Here is a 20,247-nt window from a genome sequence, read left to right on the forward strand (position 1 = left end):
TTTTAGGGGCCCTAAAGCGTGAGAAGAAGTCTGGGATCCAAATGTCTAAAAATGCCCTCCTAAAAGGAATTTGGGCACCTTTGCGCATCTAGGCTGCAAAAAAGTGTCACACATGTGGTATTGCCGTACTCAGGAGAAGTAGGGCAATGTGTTTTGGGGTGTCTTTTTACATACACCCATGCTGGGTGAGAGAAATATCTCTCTATAATGACAACTTTGTATAAAAAAAAATGGGAAAAGTTGACTTTTAGAGATATTTCTCTCATCCAGCATGGGTATATGTAAAAATACACCCCAAAACACATTTCCCTACTTCTTCCGAGTACGGCGATACCACATGTGTGACACTTCTTTGCAGCCTAGGTGGGCAAACGGGCCCACATTCTAAAGAGCACCTTTAGGATTTCACAGGGCATTTTTAACACATTTGGATTTCAAACTACTTCTCACGCATTAGGGCCCCTAAAATGCCAGGGCAGTATAACTACCACACAAGTGACCCCATTTTGGAAAGAAGACACCCCAAGGTATTCCGTAAGGGGCATGGTGAGTTCCTAGAATATTTTATTTTTTGTCACAAGTTAGCGGAAAATGATGATTTTTTTTTTCTTACAAAGTCTTATATTCCACTATCTTGTGACAAAAAATAAAAAATTCTAGGAACTCACCATGCCTCTCACGGAATACCTTGGGGTGTCTTCTTTCCAAAATGGGGTCACTTGTGGGGTAGTTATACTGCCCTGGCATTTTAGGGTCTCACTTCCTTCTAGGATTTGCATCCCCACCTATCCCTTGGTAGAACTTGATGGACTTATGTCTTTTTTTAACCGTATTAACTATGTAACTATGTTTATCTTTTTACTTTACTATGATTTAGGCTACATGCACACGACCGTATGTGTTTTGCGGTCCGTATGTGATCAGTTTTTGTTTTTTGCAGATCCATTGTAACAATGCCTAAAACGGACAAGAATAGGACATGTTCTATTTTTTGGGTGGGGCTACGGAACGGACATACTGATGCGGACAGCACATGGTGTAATGAATGGATCCGCATCCTATCCGCAAAAAAAAAAACGAACGGACACGGAAACAAAATACGTTTGTGTGCATGTAGCCTAACAGTTGTAAAATTAAATCAACCTGAGTGTCACGACCCCTGGTCACGGTCGTGACTCCTTGGGAGCCGCATGCAGTTATCCGCGGTCTGGTGTTGTCGCAACCGCAGCTGGGGGCACTTAGTGGTTTGCCTCAGGTGCGGTTGCCGTGAATAACAGGCATGCGTGCGGTTGCCCTTGGCAGCATGTTTTGGTGTGCACGTCCTTCGTCTGTTTATGTGCACTCCCTTTGTGTGTTTGTTGTGCACGAGATTGTGTTGGTTGTATGCACTTGGACACCTCCCTTCACCTGCGGTGGTCCGCGGCAACGTCTGGTGTTGTGTGCATGTAGTGGCAGGGTCTCGGCCTGCTGGTTGTTCTGCAGGACACGGTGGCCACGCATGCCGTTGCCAGCGGTGACAGGTGAGTGAGTGTGTGTGCTATTCCCCTTTAAGTTGGTGTTTTCCCTTCTGTGGTGTAGGAAGGGTTAACTCCCTTCCCAGTGTGTGTGTTGTCACTGGGTGTGGTTGACTGGTGGGTGTGGCCTTTCGGCCTATATAGCCTGAGACTCCTGCAGGCTTCAGTAGGTTGCTCTCAGCCATGCTGGCTGGAGCAGCCTCCTGTTTCCTCCATCTGCCTGGTGAGGACCATCCTTCTGGTCATAAAACCTGTGTTGGGAATTTCTATGTTTCTTGGTGTTATCTAGGTGTGTGTGGGGTTATCTTGTTAGTGCAGCTTATGGTTTCCTGGTTTCCCTTGTATGTCTGGTGTGTGCTGTGTCCTTTATGTTGCTGTGGACATCAGCACTTGTTCATGGGTTCCAGGTTTGTGTGTCTGTGGCAGGTAAGTGCAGGACTAGTCTCACTTACCTGTCATTTCCATATGTCTGTTGATGTTCCCCCTGTGTTGCTTGGCCGTTGAGACTCCTGCTCCTCCGTGTCTAGGAGGAGCAGGTCGTCTTACTCTGTCCCCTAGTTCAGGGCCGACTTGAGGGCTTGTAGGGACTCTTAGGTTCCGGCGTATGAGCCCTCCTACCACCGAGGTCGGCTCATACAGACAGGAGACAGGGTCAGCGTTAGGGACGCTATAGGAGGTGACCTGCTCCCTAACTCTGTGGTCCCGGCCAAGGGGTAACCCCACCATCTCCTGGCACCGCACGGCTGGGGGTTTCCCCCACCGCCAGCCGTGACAGTATGACCAGAACTGGCACCTCACCTGGTCTTCCTTCGTAAGAGGGTGAAGCATGCATCCATTGACCGTTGGGGTGCATGCGCGTTCTCCGGAGGGAGAGCGTTACGGGGTTCACCGTTAACGGCGCGGTTGGTGGCTTTTCCCCGCCACCTTGCTAACCGTGTCCGTGTTGGTGACCCCTCGTCCCTCTCAGGGTTCCTATCTCTGGTCGTCTGCTGGCAGCATTCCTTCGGTGTTCCGGCAGGTGTGCTGGTTGGGGAGTGTCTGCTGGCAGCGACCTGGAGTAGGAACATCCTCCTGAGTTGGACGCGGTGTCCTGTTTTCCTCCTCCAGACTGCTTTGTTGGCTGGCGACCTGGGGACTGTTGTGTACGGTCCAGGTCTGTTGGCGGCAGTTCCGGGGGAGATACGGGCATCTATCTGGCAGTGCCTCCAGTGTTCTCTCTTCCAGTCTGCTCTGTTGGCTGGTGACCTGGGACTGTTGTGTACGGTCCAGGTCCGTTGGCGGCAGCTCTGGAGGGAGACACTGGTGGTTATCAGGCATTGCCCCTCCCCCCCTCCCTGTTGTTTGGTCCCACCAGCTTCCCTTTTCGGTTGGGGGGGGCTTTGAGGGGAGGGAGTGTCACGACCCCTGGTCACGGTCGTGACTCCTTGGGAGCCGCATGCAGTTATCCGCGGTCTGGTGTTGTCGCAACCGCAGCTGGGGGCACTTAGTGGTTTGCCTCAGGTGCGGTTGCCGTGAATAACAGGCATGCGTGCGGTTGCCCTTGGCAGCATGTTTTGGTGTGCACGTCCTTCGTCTGTTTATGTGCACTCCCTTTGTGTGTTTGTTGTGCACGAGATTGTGTTGGTTGTATGCACTTGGACACCTCCCTTCACCTGCGGTGGTCCGCGGCAACGTCTGGTGTTGTGTGCATGTAGTGGCAGGGTCTCGGCCTGCTGGTTGTTCTGCAGGACACGGTGGCCACGCATGCCGTTGCCAGCGGTGACAGGTGAGTGAGTGTGTGTGCTATTCCCCTTTAAGTTGGTGTTTTCCCTTCTGTGGTGTAGGAAGGGTTAACTCCCTTCCCAGTGTGTGTGTTGTCACTGGGTGTGGTTGACTGGTGGGTGTGGCCTTTCGGCCTATATAGCCTGAGACTCCTGCAGGCTTCAGTAGGTTGCTCTCAGCCATGCTGGCTGGAGCAGCCTCCTGTTTCCTCCATCTGCCTGGTGAGGACCATCCTTCTGGTCATAAAACCTGTGTTGGGAATTTCTATGTTTCTTGGTGTTATCTAGGTGTGTGTGGGGTTATCTTGTTAGTGCAGCTTATGGTTTCCTGGTTTCCCTTGTATGTCTGGTGTGTGCTGTGTCCTTTATGTTGCTGTGGACATCAGCACTTGTTCATGGGTTCCAGGTTTGTGTGTCTGTGGCAGGTAAGTGCAGGACTAGTCTCACTTACCTGTCATTTCCATATGTCTGTTGATGTTCCCCCTGTGTTGCTTGGCCGTTGAGACTCCTGCTCCTCCGTGTCTAGGAGGAGCAGGTCGTCTTACTCTGTCCCCTAGTTCAGGGCCGACTTGAGGGCTTGTAGGGACTCTTAGGTTCCGGCGTATGAGCCCTCCTACCACCGAGGTCGGCTCATACAGACAGGAGACAGGGTCAGCGTTAGGGACGCTATAGGAGGTGACCTGCTCCCTAACTCTGTGGTCCCGGCCAAGGGGTAACCCCACCATCTCCTGGCACCGCACGGCTGGGGGTTTCCCCCACCGCCAGCCGTGACACTGAGATAGTAGAACAGTAAAATATGACCAAGCCATGGATTACAAACCCCAAGGGCGATAACACCTATATTTTTTTTATTGGACTTTGGCAGGGGAAATTCCGTGTGGGCTGTGGTTCTCACCTATTTGCCAGAGATGTTGGAAAGCAGAATTGTGGCAATCAGTGGATCACCATGACAGATCCCACGTGATAGGAATCAGTCCTCTTATGACTAGAAGAAATCGGAGTCTTTCTGTAGAATACAGGCCACCTAAACCCCTCACCAGCTTAGCTGAAACTGAAAATGACATTTTATGGAAGAGGTCCACTTCTCCACTATAAAATTAATTTAATTGTAAGTTGGAAGTCTTATTGGCCATATTGCTACTTTTCCCAACTCTGCTGCCATCCTATGCATATATGGCTAAAGATTTATCAGTTAATGTTTGTTTTTCCCTCCTGATACCGCATGCAGTTCTCGGATTCTACATTACAAAACTGAAGGTAAACTTTGCAAGGACCCATCCTAAACAAATCAAGGAGGTCACTAACCTCTCGGCCTGTGTCACTGAACAAAGGTAAAACTGGAACAAACAAGAGCAGTAACAGAGAAGGGAACAACGGGAAACAGTCGACATGAGGCAAGTTGATCGCACAGTCTTAGGACTGTGTTTAGTCTTAATATTTAGGCTGCGTACCGTCTCTGACTATAGCATGGTATTGATTTGCTTTCACTTTTTACCAAGACGTCACTCACTGCCCCAGGGGTGTAGCTATAGGTTTGTACAGATAGAAGTCACACATGGACTAGAGTGCTTGAGGGGTTTAGTGACCCCTTGGGCCCATAGAAAACCTCAGTATTGTGTAAATGGCACATGGTGAGAGATGGTTGCTGTTACAGATTTTGCCCTGGAGCTCTGGTGGACCCGGGGGAGGGGGGTTGGGGGTCCAGTAGAGATTACGGAATGTATTCAGCCATTTTATGGGATTACAACCTCTTAGGTGAATTAGTGCTTGTGGTTTGCTTTCAGTGTAATCTCTTGAGAAGATGATATCTTAGGCTACCTTCACACTTGTGTTGTTAATTACGGTATTAAGATCCTGCAGTGGATCTCAATACCGGAATTAAACAGATCCGTTTTGATTTTGCACATCAGGATGCATCTGTTCCGGTTGTGTGAAATCAAAACAGGAAAAAAAAACGGATCCGTCACTAAATACATTGACTTACATCGTTTTCACTGGCGGATACGTTTTTCTGACCGGACACAAAACCACAGCTTGCCATTCAGATTGCGTGAGCACTAAACAGAAATGCTTTTTTTTTCTTCTGGTATTGAGATCCTCTGCTGGATCTCAATACCGGAAAACAGCGCAAGCGTGAAAGTAGTCTTAGTTAAAATTTGCCCTATTTTCAATTCTCTTAGATCCTGTATGTATATTTCCCCCTTATTTTTGAGAAGACTGCCATTCTAGAAGGCAATTTGTCATTGCAATTTGGGTGTTTGTCTCAATTTCTCAACAATAAGTTATTTTGTTGTATTCTCCAGGCTGGCAAAATGCTGGATCAGCCTAAGGCCTCATGCACACGACAGTATTTTTTCACGGTCCGCAAAAACGGGGTACGTATGTCCGTGATCCGTGACCGTTTTTTTGTCCGTGGGTCTTCCTTGATTTTTGGAGGATCCACGGACATGAAAAAAAAGTCGTTTTGGTGTCCGCCTGGCCGTGCGGAGCCAAACGGATCCGTCCTGAATTACAATGCAAGTCAATGGGGACGGATCCGTTTGACATTGACACAATATGGTGCAATTGCAAACGGATCCGTCCCCCATTGACTTTCAATGTAAAGTCAGGAGTCTCAGACGGATCCGCTCATATAATGCAGACGGTGGCTCCGTTCAGTACGGATCCGTCTGCATTATATTGTTAAAATATTTCTAAGTGTGAAAATAGCCTCAGACGGATCCGTCCAGACTTTCAATGTAATGTCAATGGGGGACAGATCCGTTTGAAGATTGAGCCTGACTGTGTCATCTTCAAACGGATCCGTCCCCATTGACTTACATTGTAAGTCTGGACGGATCCGCACGCCTCCGCACGGCCAGGAGGACACCCGAACGCTGCAAGCAGCGTTCAGGTGTCCGCCAGCTGAGCGGAGGCTGAACGCTGCCAGACTGATGCATTCTGAGCGGATCTGCGTCCACTCAGAGTGCATTAGGGCTGGACGGATCCGTTCGGGTCCACTTGTGAGCCCCTTCAAACGGAGCTCACAAGTGGACACCCGAACATTTTAACTTGAAGCGTCCCCATCACCATGGGAACGCCTCTATGTTAGAATATACTGTCGGATATGAGCTACATCGTGAAACTCAGATCCGACAGTATATTCTAACACAGAGGCGTTCCCATGGTGATGGGGATGCTTCAGGTTAGAATATACTGAAAAACGGTGTACATGACTGCCCCCTGCTGCCTGGCAGGTGCTGCCAGGCAGCAGGGGGCAGACCCCCCCCCCCCTGTTTTTAACTCATTGGTGGCGATCGGTAATCTCCACTGCCACCAATGAAAGGGGGGGGCGATTTTAATTATGAGGGGGAGGGAGGGGAGAGGGCCCACTGGCCACCAATGAGTTATCTACAACGGAGGGGGGGGGGGGGGGCCCACTGGACACCAATGAGTTAACTACAGGGGAGGGAGGGGGGCCCACTGGACACCAATGAGTTAACTACAGGGGAGGGAGGGGGGGCCCACTGGACACCAATGAGTTAACTACAGGGGAGGGAGGGGGGGGCCCACTGGACACCAATGACTTAACTACAGGGGAGGGAGGGGGGGGGGCGGCCGCACTGGCCACCAATGAGTTAAAAACAGGGGGGGGGGGTCTGCCCCCTGCTGCCTGGCAGCACCTGCCAGGCAGCAGGGGGCAGTCATGTACACAGTTTTTCAGTATATTCACCATGGGAACGCCTCTGTGTTAGAATATACTGTCGGATCTGAGTTTAACGATCTAGCTCATATCCGACAGTATATTCTAACATAGAGGCGTTCCCGTGGTGATGGGGACGCTTCAAGTTAAAATGTTCGGGTGTCCACTTGTGAGCTCCGTTTGAAGGGGCTCACAAGCGGACCCGAACGCTTCCGTCCAGCCCTAATGCATTCTGAGTGGACGCGGATCCGCTCAGAATGCATCAGTCTGGCAGCGTTCAGCCTCCGCACCGGTCAGCAGGCGGACACCTGAATGCTGCTTGCAGCGTTCGGGTGTCCGCCTGGCCGTGCGGATCCGTCCAGACTTACAATGTAAGTCAATGGGGACAGATCCGTTTGAAGATGACACAGTATGGCTCAATCTTCAAATGGATCCGTCCCCCATTGACTTTACATTGAAAGTCTGGACGGATCCGTCTGAGGCTATTTTCACACTTAGAAATATTTTAACAATATAATGCAGACGGATCCGTTCTGAACGGAGCCACCGTCTGCATTATATGAGCGGATCCGTCTGAGACTCCTGACTTTACATTGAAAGTCAATGGGGGACGGATCCGTTTGCAATTGCACCATATTGTGTCAATGTCAAACGGATCCGTCCCCATTGACTTGCATTGTAATTCAGGACGGATCCGTTTGGCTCCGCACGGCCAGGCGGACACCAAAACGACTTTTTTTTCATGTCCGTGGATCCTCCAAAAATCAAGGAAGACCCACGGACGAAAAAACGGTCACGGACCCCGTTTTTGCGGACCGTGAAAAAATACTGTCGTGTGCATGAGACCTAATTGTGTTAACCCATTATCTCTAGTACAGTTGGTAGGGTGGGATTTTAGGGGTCAATGAAAAAGAGACTTTAAAAATTGTCATCCATTGTGATATGGTAATACATTACTAGAATTTATGCCTGATATAACGTCAGTTGATGCTTTTTCATATTGATGACCTATCTTCAGGATAGGTCATCAATATCAGATCGGCAGGGGTCCGACACCCGGCACCCACGTGTGGTCTCCAGTCTCTCTTCCTGCTCTCCGCTGTATGTCTATGGGGCAGCAGCAGCAGACAGGAAGACAGATCATACAGTTGATCGGTGGGTGTGCTGGATGTGAGACCCCCGCCGATCTGATATTGATGACCAATCCTGAGGATAGGTCATCAATATGAAAAAAACGTTGCATTTGAAAACTGTATGCATTTATTGCATCAACACACATGCGTTCATATAGCAGTTAAAGGGGTTGTCCCATAACAATGTATTCCCTATGCACAGGAGAGGGGATAAATGTCCAATTGGCAGGGGTCCGATCACTGGGACCCCGTCCCTCACAAGCACTTGTTTGGACACCCACTGTTACTTCATTCAGCTTTATGGCCGAAGATAGTCCTGCGCTATCTCCAGCAGCCCCAGAGAACTTAATTGAGTGGCAATGTGATTCTTCTGCCCTATTCAAATGAGGGAACACAGGCCTCTGTTCTGGTGATGTGGGGGTCCCAGCGGTTGCCCCTTCCCAAAAGACACTTATCCCCAAACTGCATTGGTCTGTGAATGCATATTCCCTGATGCATTTGTTAAAGGGGTTGTGTCACTTCAGTAAATGGTATTTATCATGTAGAGAAAGTTAATACAAGGCAGGCAATGTATTGTGATTGTCCATTTTGCCTCCTTTGCTGGCTTGATCCATTTTTCCATCACATTATACACTGGTCATTTCCATGGTTATGAATACGATCACCCTGCAATCCAGCAGCGGTGGTCGTGCTTGCGTGCTTTTTCCTATAGTGTGCAAACACGACCACCGCTGCTGGATTCCAGCCAGCAAAGGAAGCAATATGGACAATCACATTACATTAGTGTATTGTAATAGATTTCTCTACGTGATAATGGCCATTTGCTGAAGTGAGGCGACCCGTATTGCATATTTGTGATGCAGTGTTCAAACGGATCACAACTTCTCTGTTTGTCCTCACCCTTAGATGAGCCAGCCAATGCAGACTGAAAGGGCAGCAAACGATTCTTAGTAACTTCATGAGCATTGACTTTGCATATTGTTGTCAGCAGATGTGGAGATGTGCTGCTGACCAGCAACCATTTTTATTTTGCATTTGCTTGTTTTCAACTGCTGTATCTATGTCTCCAGATTCTGGCACCTTCTAGTAATCTCCACCATACTGTATTCTGATGGATACTGCATTGAATTAACTGGACTCTTTGGAAGGATCTCTTCTCCTGCGTTCCCGAAACCTTACCCTAATGACCAGACTATGACTTGGGATATTAAAGTTCCTGTAGGACATCGGGTCAAGATTTATTTCACCTACTTCAACCTGGAGTTGTCATATTTATGTGAATATGATTATGTTGAGGTACGAAGTTTAGGAAATGAGACAGAGCAGAATTGTAGCAGTAGCACAACTCTGTAGATGAAAGAGAGCAGAGATCTGCCAATATGTTCACAGTCTACTTGAGGGAGTCAAGATTTAAAGGGTTATTAATAGAACAGATAAAATGTAACCTGAACCTTCATCCTTTACTTCCAGTCGATAAAGGCTATGGACACCTTTGGGGGCAATTCTTTTTATTATTGCATTCTACTCATTTTGAACTAAAATAGTGTTTTCATTTGGTCTTTCTAAAAAAAAAAAATCTAAAGTTTGCCCTCTACAGCTTTCACTTTCAGTGCATTTGTAGATAACAGGTTCTCTGCTTCTCAGGGAACTGCTCTGTAGACCTTATCTTGGAACCCCTGACTGCTCACACATTCATCGTCACTTAACTCTTTATCAGTTTCAAATTTTGCTTAAATGAGTTTTTAGGAGCTGTTGGGAGTTCAGAGACAAGGGCTACAGGCTGATCTGACAGAGCTGATGTGTGATGGATTCAGAGTGAAGCAGAGGGCCTGCTAGTCTGCAGATTGATAAAGACCATTGAAAAAAAGAAAGAAAAGATTTTTAGCCCAAAATGAGTAGAATGCAGTAATAAAAAAATGCCCCTAAAAGATGTCTATAGCCTTTAAGAACAGTGTATTACTAATTACATTTCCAATATAATAAACAATATGTCAGCTGTGTCTGTTACATAAAAGCACAGATATGTATCTACTAGAAGTAAGTAGTGAGGGTACGAACAAAAGGCGCACTTCTGTCACAGTTGTGACCCAGCCGCAGTGCGGTCAAGTACCGCTCGTGCCATGTGGCCATCTTGTTAGCTAATGAAGACTTCACTGTTTAGTCAGCCTGCATTGGTAATGGACGCACAGCACCTTCAATACTGCACCACCATCAGCATTGCAGACCAACTAAACACTGCATTCTTTATTAGTTAAAGGGGTTTTCCAGGGTTATAATACTAATGACCTATCCGACACCCTGTACTCCCTCTGATCAGCTGTTTGAGAAGGCTCCTATGAGAGACGTGGCCTTCTCACAGCTTTCCAAACAAAGCGCTGTACATTGTAAATCGACTGTGCTTCATTGCACTCAGTCCAAGTCTCAAAAAGCTGATCAGTGGGGGTCCTGGGGGTCCCCTGATCAGATACTGATAAATCTCGGAAAACCCATTAAACAAGAGCCAGCATGTGGCCAGTACGACTGTGCGGCACTCGATCACAGCATGGCGGCATCACAACTATCACACAAACATGCCATGAGGTCTACCCTGAAGGTTTCTGTTGAACAACAGAAAGCAGAGAACTTGACGATCATGAGAAATTGATACAGAAACTGTATTGGCAAATTGAATAATATTTTACAAAAAAAAATCAGCTGAAATACCCTCTTAAAGGATTTCCAGCAGTATTCATTTTTTATATGGCTTGTGGGGGTTAAAAATAAAAAAAGATCTGAAATTCACTCTCATCAATCCCTTGTCACTGCCATTCTGAGTCTGCTTTGGTTCAGCCTGCTCTACACGTCCTAGTGTAGGGTAGTCTGATATGGCAGAAATGCCAGGAAAGGCCCACTCAGCCAACCACTGGCTATAGAGGTGACCCATCTCAGCCAGTGATTGGTCAAGCGGTCCTTTCCATTGTTTTCCAGTGTCCTCAACTGGAGCGAGGAAGTGGAGAGTAGAGGAGACCAGAGCAACAGGCAAACTGTAGGGGGGAAGGGGTGCGGGTAATTGGTGAGAGTTTGGGCTTTTGTATCTTTATCCCCTGTGAGATATATATATATATATATATATATATATATATAGGAGCAGAAGAATGGAAAGGATGGATCCGGCGCATAACTGAGCCGAACGGAGCCTAGGGACCCCATAGACTATAATGGGATCCATAAGGTTTCTGTTCAGAAGATTTTTGAAGCGAAAACTGAACAGACCCCATTATAGTCTATGGGGCCTGTAGGCTCCATTTGACAGTGCCAAACCCATCCTTTATGTTCTTCTGCTCTTATAACGGAGCAGAAGAACGGAAAAGCTGAATGCTGATGTGCATTCTCAGACTACAGATGACCATTGTGCAGCTGGGACCTAGGGCTAAGCTGCACATGGGTGATACTAAACCGCTGCTTCCAAGCCGGACCAGCAGCATTAAGGATATGCATATAAGACCTGAACTCACTCAAAATGTTCCAAAAACAGTAACACAAAGTTGCTACATTTTTTAGGTAGATTTAATCTGTGAGTTAGGCCCTCTGATAAAATGTAACTGTACCCATTACCACAACAGTGACAAAAGAAACGCACTGCGACTGATTGATTACAAATCATTAACTCACAGACTAATAGATTTGACATTAGGAAAACTGACAAGCCGCAAAATCCACGGTACACTAATAAATGTGTCTCATTTCCATGCCAGTCAAACCTTCAGTATGAATCATGTCCTGCGAGGCTTCCATTTCTATCTATTTTAGTGCACATTTTACTCTACACTAGAATCTATGGGGGTCATTTATAAAGAGCTGCATTTTATACGTTGGCCTTAATACTCCGTTACCTGCCGGTGGATGCGCTGAATTTATGTAGAGGCACAGGCCTCTACATAAGTTTGACGTATACACCGCCTGTCTCAATCTACGCCAGCTCCATTACTGCCGTAGATGTAGACCATTTTTTACACCTAAAATAGGCATAGAAAATAATAAATGAAACGGGCATCCGCTTCCCCGCCCGCACCATGCCCTCTTATTTAGACCTGGTGTGAGCGGGGTAATGTTGCGGATTGCGGCGCAAATAACCTTTCCACCACAATCTGCAACAGATATACGCCAAAAAGTGGCATATATCTGTTTGTAAATGAACTCCTATGTGTGTGTTAAAGGATTCAGAGCTGAACCCAGACATATGCCTGTTTTCACCCAGGCAGCTCCTCTGATATGAGCATTGGAGCATTTCATGCTCCAATACTCTCCCTTGCCCTGTATAGCGCAGGGCAAGGGCTGTTTGTTTATATATTTAACACTGCTAGGCGGAGGCTTCCACCTAGCAGTGTTCCTGGTGACGTCACTGGCACTAGTGGGCGGGCTTTAGCGCTGCGCTAGCCATTTTACAGGCTAGGGCAGCATTAAAGCCCGCCCATTAGTGCTGTTGATGTCACCAGGCTCAATGCTAGGTGGAAGCCTCCGTCTAGCTTTACCCATGGAGAGCCCAGTACATTTCCGGATCTCCCCTCAAAAAAAGCCTTTGGCCTGAGTGATTCAGAGCAGGGTAAAGGTGAGTATCGTATCATTAAATGGTCATATCAGGGAGGCTGCCTAGGTGAAAAAACCTGAATGGACACATAAAGAAAATAGGTTTGTGTGCATGAACCCTTACTCTCTGTGGGTAAATTGGGGTTCAATGGATACATCTAACTTATATTCCAATCTACACTGAGCCTTAGGGCTCATGCACACAAACTATTTCTTTTTCCGTGTCCGCTCCGTTTTTTTGGCAGCTGCTATGCAGAACCATTCACTTCAATGGGACCGCAAAAAAACTGGAATGCCTTTGTGAGCATTCCATGTCCGCATGTCCACATCATCCAATGGTCGTGTGCATGAGCCCTAAAAGAGATTTGGTGTCAGTCAGGGTGGTCTGTGTCAGTCTGGGTCTCTATAGGAAAGTGCAGCAGACTGCCCATTTGTATACATAAGACTACAGGGAAAATATGTATACTGTGCGTCCTGTACAGGCAATCTATTTATGCTGTATGCTTACATAATCGCATACCTCTGACAGAAGGCACAAAAGCTGTGTATATGACACCTATAAAGTACCCCTGCCTACTTACAGTATATATGTCCTTTTTCAATGGTGTCGGGTTAGTGTGTCATGTAATATGCTCTGTTCATGTGTTAGATATCGCACAGATTTTGGCACAGGTATTACACCTACATCCACAAAAATCTGCATCCTATGCATATCTGAATGAGGTGTCCACAACCCCTTTCACCTTCAACTGAAAATTGCCACTTGGAGGCTGAATGGAAGAAAAAACCTGGCATGGAGATAACTGGCATGTCACTTATTTCAGATGAAAATGCCAATGATTAGCTGCATTCAATGATACTGGCGCCAACGCCAATCTTTATGTAGATCTGCTCCATATGCAGCAGGCCCTTGAGAAGCAAGAGAGGAGGATGGGAGTGGTAGTGGTTGCCGTTATAACACAGTCTATCACAGTGGCTGCCCTTTCACTGTTGATCCCTAGGGCCAGTGCAGCGCAAGGAGGGGGCACCCTTTCTTCCCTTTGGGCACACCCTGGTTCTGGGACTCCTGCCTGATGGTGTGCCAGGGATGTGAGGTTTTGGATGTGTGCAAAGCAGGTTGAATAGAGCACAATAGCCAGCGTATGGTGTAGGAGTCATGCAACCAGGCCAGAGTTATAAGAATAAACGTCTCTTTACTGTACTGCAAAATGGGAGTTGTAGTACATCCAATTATAGCAAAACACAGTTCAGATTGTACACTGTGCAATTCTCTCCCAGCTAGCAGTGTATGGATTCAAAAAGAGAAAAGGAGAGACAGCAGTCACAGCACCTGTATTGCAGTGATGAAAGCAAGCTGTGGGTCTTTTAATCCATATCACGACAATCCAAATTAATTAGAATTTTCAGGGAGTACTGTATTTCTCCATTTTTGTAGTGTATGGATTTAGAAAGGATGAGCGTTATGGCCCTTTTGGCTCTCTATCTTGCTACAGTCTCTCTTAATAGAATCTATGGCAAGTGACTGTACTTTTGAAGTTACACCTGTAATGCGCACTGTGGCATACAGATTGAATGATATGACTGCTGTCCTTAAGTGTGTAGGGTGCCTGAACTGTAATCCCTTCACAGCAGTAAAGTCTGTAGTGCCCTCAATGGTTGGTTACCTTACTGACTGACTCTTGTAGTTAACGCCACAGATACTGTTGGCAGCTTATGTGTTAAATCCCTCATGTCTTCTGCCGGCATTGTGGTTTCTCCTGAAGGAAGGGGGGGGGGGGGGGTTATTCCTTTAGCACTGGGTCTGCCTATTTGAGTATTTCTTCCTCTTATGCCCCCCCTATTCTCCTGGTGCAGATTAGATGGCCTCTCCTGTCCCTCCCCCTAGAGTTAATAAATAGGAGGGCTTTTTTTCTCTTGCAGGTATGGCCGACGAGAAGGCAGTTTTGGCAGCCATTGCTGCCAAGCTTCAGTCTGAGGGGCCGGGTTTCTTGCCCCGCTTGTTGGCTGACTTGCAGGGGCCCCCTCCTGCTCCACCAGCATCCTCCTCGGTTGGGTGACGGCGAACTGCACGGCGCACCCACCCTCCATGTCGCATAAGCCCCAGCCTAATCCCCTCCTCCCTCCCTCAATAGATTAACTCATGGGTGCAAGCGGGGGGCTCTTCTGTGGCCCCGCCCCCTGCTTCTGTACCATGCGCTCCCGTTCCGGCACACGCTGTAGTCAGTGTCCCAGACGGTATCTATTCCCCTGCCACCACAAGTATCCTCACTCACCTCTCCTCCATCCATAGATTTTCCAGTACTGACTCTTGTTGCTCGGTCATACAGATTTCTGAACATTCTCCTTTCTCTCTCGCTATAGATCTTGCAGCAATCAAACAGAGATCTGTTAGTCTCTGAATCCTGAGGCCTGAGGAGAGGGAACACCTGGACTTCCTTTCTCCCCTACTCCATAAAACTTCCCTAGAACACTCTAGTGCTAGGGGTGGAGCCAGCTACCACCTAGCAACCTACTGCAAAGGGCTGTGTCAGAGGTAGTTCACTCCATCACTACCATACAGAACTATGCTTTGTGTTACACATGGCATTAATGACATAACAGTACATTACATTACAATAACATTAAAGAACAAACCATTTCCAGATGCCCTCTGTACTGAGGTACTTCACACACCCTTAGCATATATGCTGCAAATCAGTGGAAAAAATCCCAGGGCACACACTTGGATTTTTGTCCCAGCCATACATATCAGATTTTAATCCAAAGTGAGAACATACTCTGCTTGTCTAATACTAACATACACTGTCTTAAATCCTCAGCTTAAATCTAAAGGGACAGTGGTGGCTCATTTCTGTGGAAAAGAGTCTACAGATACTGAGAAAGCCCCAGAAAATGGCTCCTTCTACTCCCTGGATAACACAATGGCTGTGACTTTCAGAAGTGACTTCTCCAATGAGAAAGAGTTTAATGGCTTTGAGGCTTTCTACGTGGCTGAAGGTAATGAGAAACAACCTAAATCAATGGCTAATAATATTGATGTTGAAAGGTCATTGAAGGGGTAGAGAACGCTAATACAAGGCACTTGCTAATGTATTGTGATTGTCCTTATTCCTTTCTTTGCTGACTTGATTAATTTCTCCATCACATTGTACACTGGTCATTTCCATGGTTCTGACCACCCTGCAATCCATCAGTGGTGGTCGTGCTTGCACATTTTAGGAAAAAGCACCAGCCTCTGTGATAGCTAGGACTATGGGAGTGCGCAAAGGGTTGCGCTTTTTCCAAAAGTGTGCAAGCACAGCCACCACTGATGGATTGCAGGGTGGTCGTAATCATGGAAACGAGCAGTGTATAATGTGATGGAAAACGGAATCAAGCCAGCAAAGGAGGCAATATGGACAATCACAATACATTAGTAAGTGCCTTGTATTAACTTTCTCTACATGATAAATGCCATTTGCCAAAGTGAGACAACCCTTTAATACCAAAGTTGGAAATCCAGACCCCCCCCCCATTCACAAACTGGAAGCCCCAGGATCCACAGGTTCAAGGTTATAGGTTCTAGTCCCCATACTGTTGAGTGAAATAGTTTACAATTTGTACCTAGATCAAATTTATATAAGGCTACTTTCACACATGCATTTTACATTCCGGTTTTGAGATCCAGCAGAGGATCTCAAAACCGGGGCAAAATGCTTTTATTTAGTCCCCATTCATTGTCAATTGGGACAAAACAGAACAAACCAGATCAGGATACATCCGTTCTGGTTTGTCTACTTTTTTGACCAGACACAAAACCGCATCAAGCTGTGGTTTTGTGTCCGGTCAAAAAACTGAACAAACCGGACCCGGCATGAAAATCAATGTAAGTCAATGGTGCCGGATAGGTTTCGCACCCATTGACTTATAATGATTCTCATGCCCTTTCCAGTTTTTTTCAGTCTCACAGACTGGACACAAAACTGCAGCTTGCAGCGGTTTTAATCCGTTTTTTTTTCAGTAATGAAAAAAGTGGATCTGGCACCCATTGAGTTACAATTATTCTAATGCCGGATCCGGTTTGTTCAGTTTCTATTCAATACAACTGGATCCCGACAACACGGATGCATCCATATGTATTAAATGAAACAGAAGCGTTTTATTCAGGTTTCAAGATCCTGTGCCGGACCTTAAAACCTGAATAAAAACACTGGTTTTAAAGTAGCCTAAAATGTTAACGTGGTTGTGTAGAATTAAAAACATGGCTGCTCTCTTTTATGGCAGCTTACCTCCACTGCATTGAATGGAGCTGAGCTACAATAGCACACGCAACGCGTGGACAGGTCTCAATATAGCTCATACTTGCCAACTCCTCAGAAAAATAGGACATGTCCCATCCTATGCGGTGCAGCTGCACAGCCTGGAAGAACATGGAAAGGCTTCTGTGTGCTTCTAGGTCCATGGAGCTGGACCACAAAAGTATGACATGCGCTACTTTGGCCGCATCTTGTGATCGCGGACCCACTGGCATTGGGTCCACACTGCGATGTGAGGTGCGCATGGCCAGTGCTTTGGGGATCCGCGGTTTGCAGGTCCACAAAATAGATACGGCTGTGACACGGTGGTGTGAATGGGGCCTTATCTGCAGTAATACATGAGTAGTACCTCAGATAAGGAGTCCAGATAGCGGTAACTATTTTTTATTTTCCTACTGCTACCTTGTGCTAACATAATGGAGAGGACTCTTGTGCAGGATGCACAGCAGTCCTGACAATGTATTTCAGCACAGCTCTGTGGTGATCTGGGTTCCTTTTCTGCAGTACTCATGTATTACTGCAGTTAATAGTCAAAAATTGTGGTGAAAAATTGCCTTTAATGAAGGTGACTCAAGGCTGGAGAGATGTCCAAAGTAATGTTTGATTGTATAGAACATACGAAGGTAGCATCACTCACCTAAAAAACGACTCCCAGAAGCACGGACGCAGCCTGGATCAGCAGCTAACTTGTAATATGAAGAAAAAACGTAAAGGTCCAGCTTCTAAAATCCAATTTCTTTATTCCAGCGGTTACATTTTTTTCCATACACAGGACAGTAATACACAGTCTACGCGTTTCGGACTCGCAGATTACAGTCCTTACTCATGACAAATGTGCTCTATAAATGCCACTCCATATAAACCCCCCTAACTCCCATCAAACATCGGGAGGCTAAGCAGGCTCGCCTGGAGTAGGCGGTTGGACATTCACCACACTCATTAACCCTTCACCTACAGAAAAAAACATGTACAATAAAAGATATTTTTTTTCTTTATGACAAAGAATGGCAATTGTTAGAGGTAACTCTCATTAATATTGCAAAATCAAATTATATCTCTTATTTAGACCCCTTGGGACACAGGCGCCTAATTTATGCATCCAAAAAGTTTCTCTATTCAAGAGTTTTTTTCTATGATCTCCCCCTCTCACTGGTGGAGTAACCCTTTCAATCCCCTGAACACGTAAGCTGGAGGTATTCCCCTGACGCTTTACTGTAAAGTGGAAGCTCCCTGCAGAAACATTTCTTGTCATATGATGTGGTGTGTCTGAAATATGTTTTCGTACTTGAAATCTAGTATATCCTGACAACTATCCGACCAGACTAATAAGTCATCAATGTACCTTCCATACCATTGTATGGCATGGAAGTAAGGGTTAGAATCAGTAAACAGAAATTGTTTTTCCCACCACGCCATATAGATGTTCGCTATTTTAGCTCCCATCGATACTCCGGAGATCTGAAGGTAAAAAAGGTTATTAAACATTTAAAAAAATAATAATAATTATGTTTAATAAACTTTTTTACCTTCAGATCTCCGGAGCCCCATTGAAGTGAATAGGGCGGCTCGGATGCTGACCCAAACAACGGTCGTGTGCATGAGGCCTAACCCTTACTTCCATGCCATACAATGGTATGGAAGGTACATTGATGACTTGTTATTAGTCTGGTCGGATAATTGTCAGGATATACTAGATTTCAAACACTATATAAATAGGTGCTGCGGGTCCCTTTCTTTTAGCTTGCATTTTGATTCTGAGAAAATTTTGTTTCTAGACTTAAAATTAATGGGGGATGTGGAAAACGCACGGTCTGTACAGCGACTTATAGAAAGGAGACATTGTGCAGAATATACCAAAAGGGGAGCTTACAAGGGCAAGACGTAACTGTTCGAATGATAAAACCTTTCTATTGGAGGCGCAAAATATACAAAAGCGATTGTGCCTTAGAAAATCTACTGCACAATCTGTACAAAGGGCTATTGACCAGACATCTACCCTGGATAGGCATTCACTTATTTTTCCTAGTGATACAGCAATGTTAAAACAGAATAAGCGCCATCCATGGGCATTTAAACAAAAACAAGTCACGTTCACCACGCAGTACAGTGAGGGGTATCAGGATATATGTGAGATAATAAGACGTCATTTACCTGTTTTGACTTTTGACAGGGATTGGGGTGAGATAGTATCAGATGGCATCAGGTATGTCGCACGGAGAGCGCCTAATTTAGGTCAACTACTGAGCCCCAGTCTGTTTTCGGACAAATCCCCTACAGAGCCCACCTGGCTGAAATATATTGGCTGCTATAAATGTGGTCAGAATAAAGGCATTTGTTGTTCCCATATGTAAATGAGCAGAACGTTTTGCTCTGCAGCAAATGGGAACACACATAATATCAAGTCCTACTTGAATTACAATTCACAATTTGCGATTTATCTGGTCACATGTATAGCCTGTAACTTGCTATATGTGGGATGTACATCAAATGCAATAAAAACACGAGTACAAAAACATATTTCAGACACACCACATCACATGACAAGAAATGTTTCTGCAGGGAGCTTCCACTTTGCGGTAAAGCGTCAGGGGAATACCTCCAGCTTACGTGTTCAGGGGATTGAAAGGGTTACTCCACCAGTGAGAGGGGGAGATCATAGAAAAAAACTCTTGAATAGAGAAACTTTTTGGATGCATGAAGTAGGCGCCTGTGTCCCAAGGGGTCTAAATAATAGAGAGAATTAGATTTTGCAATATTAATGAGAGTTACCCCTAACAATTGACATTTTTTGTCATAAAGAAAAAAGTTATTTTATTGTACATGTTGTTTTCTGTAGGTGAAGGGTTAATGAGTGTGGTGAATGTCCAACCGCCTATTCCAGGTGAGCCTGCTTAGCCTCCCGATGTTTGATGGGAGTTAGGGGGGTTTATATGGAGTGGCATTTATAGAGCACATTTGTCATGAGTAAGGACTGCAATCTGTGAGTCCGAAACGCGTAGACTGTGTATTACTGTCCTGTGTATGGAAAAAAATGTAACCGCTGGAATAAAGAAATTGGATTTTAGAAGTTTTTTCTTCATAATGTTTGATTGTGGATGAAAATTTTTGAAAATAAATGAACATTTAAATGATTTTCTATAGATATTGATGAGTGTGAAAAACAAGATGAAGACACAGAAGTATGTGACCACTTCTGCCACAATCACATTGGAGGATATTATTGCAGCTGCCGAGCTGGCTTCAAATTGCACACAGACAAAAAAACCTGCATTGGTAAGCGTGTGGATGAATGTCTTT

At 45.9% G+C, this 20,247-nt stretch overlaps 1 protein-coding gene across 1 annotated transcript in view; it reads left to right on the forward strand.

The window, feature by feature from the left end:
• Positions 1-4,522: 4,522 nt before the first annotated feature.
• The window catches only part of LOC122928836 (mannan-binding lectin serine protease 2-like), a 75,204-nt gene continuing 59,479 nt past the window's right edge, over positions 4,523-20,247 (forward strand). Inside the window, 4 exon segments of the mRNA XM_044282101.1 lie at positions 4,523-4,668; positions 9,160-9,385; positions 15,475-15,652; positions 20,092-20,223. Coding sequence (XP_044138036.1) covers positions 4,664-4,668; positions 9,160-9,385; positions 15,475-15,652; positions 20,092-20,223 — 541 coding nt within the window. The 5' untranslated portion in view covers positions 4,523-4,663.

Source organism: Bufo gargarizans, chromosome 2, assembly GCF_014858855.1.
Source record: "Bufo gargarizans isolate SCDJY-AF-19 chromosome 2, ASM1485885v1, whole genome shotgun sequence".
Taxonomy (NCBI): Eukaryota; Metazoa; Chordata; class Amphibia; order Anura; family Bufonidae; genus Bufo; species Bufo gargarizans.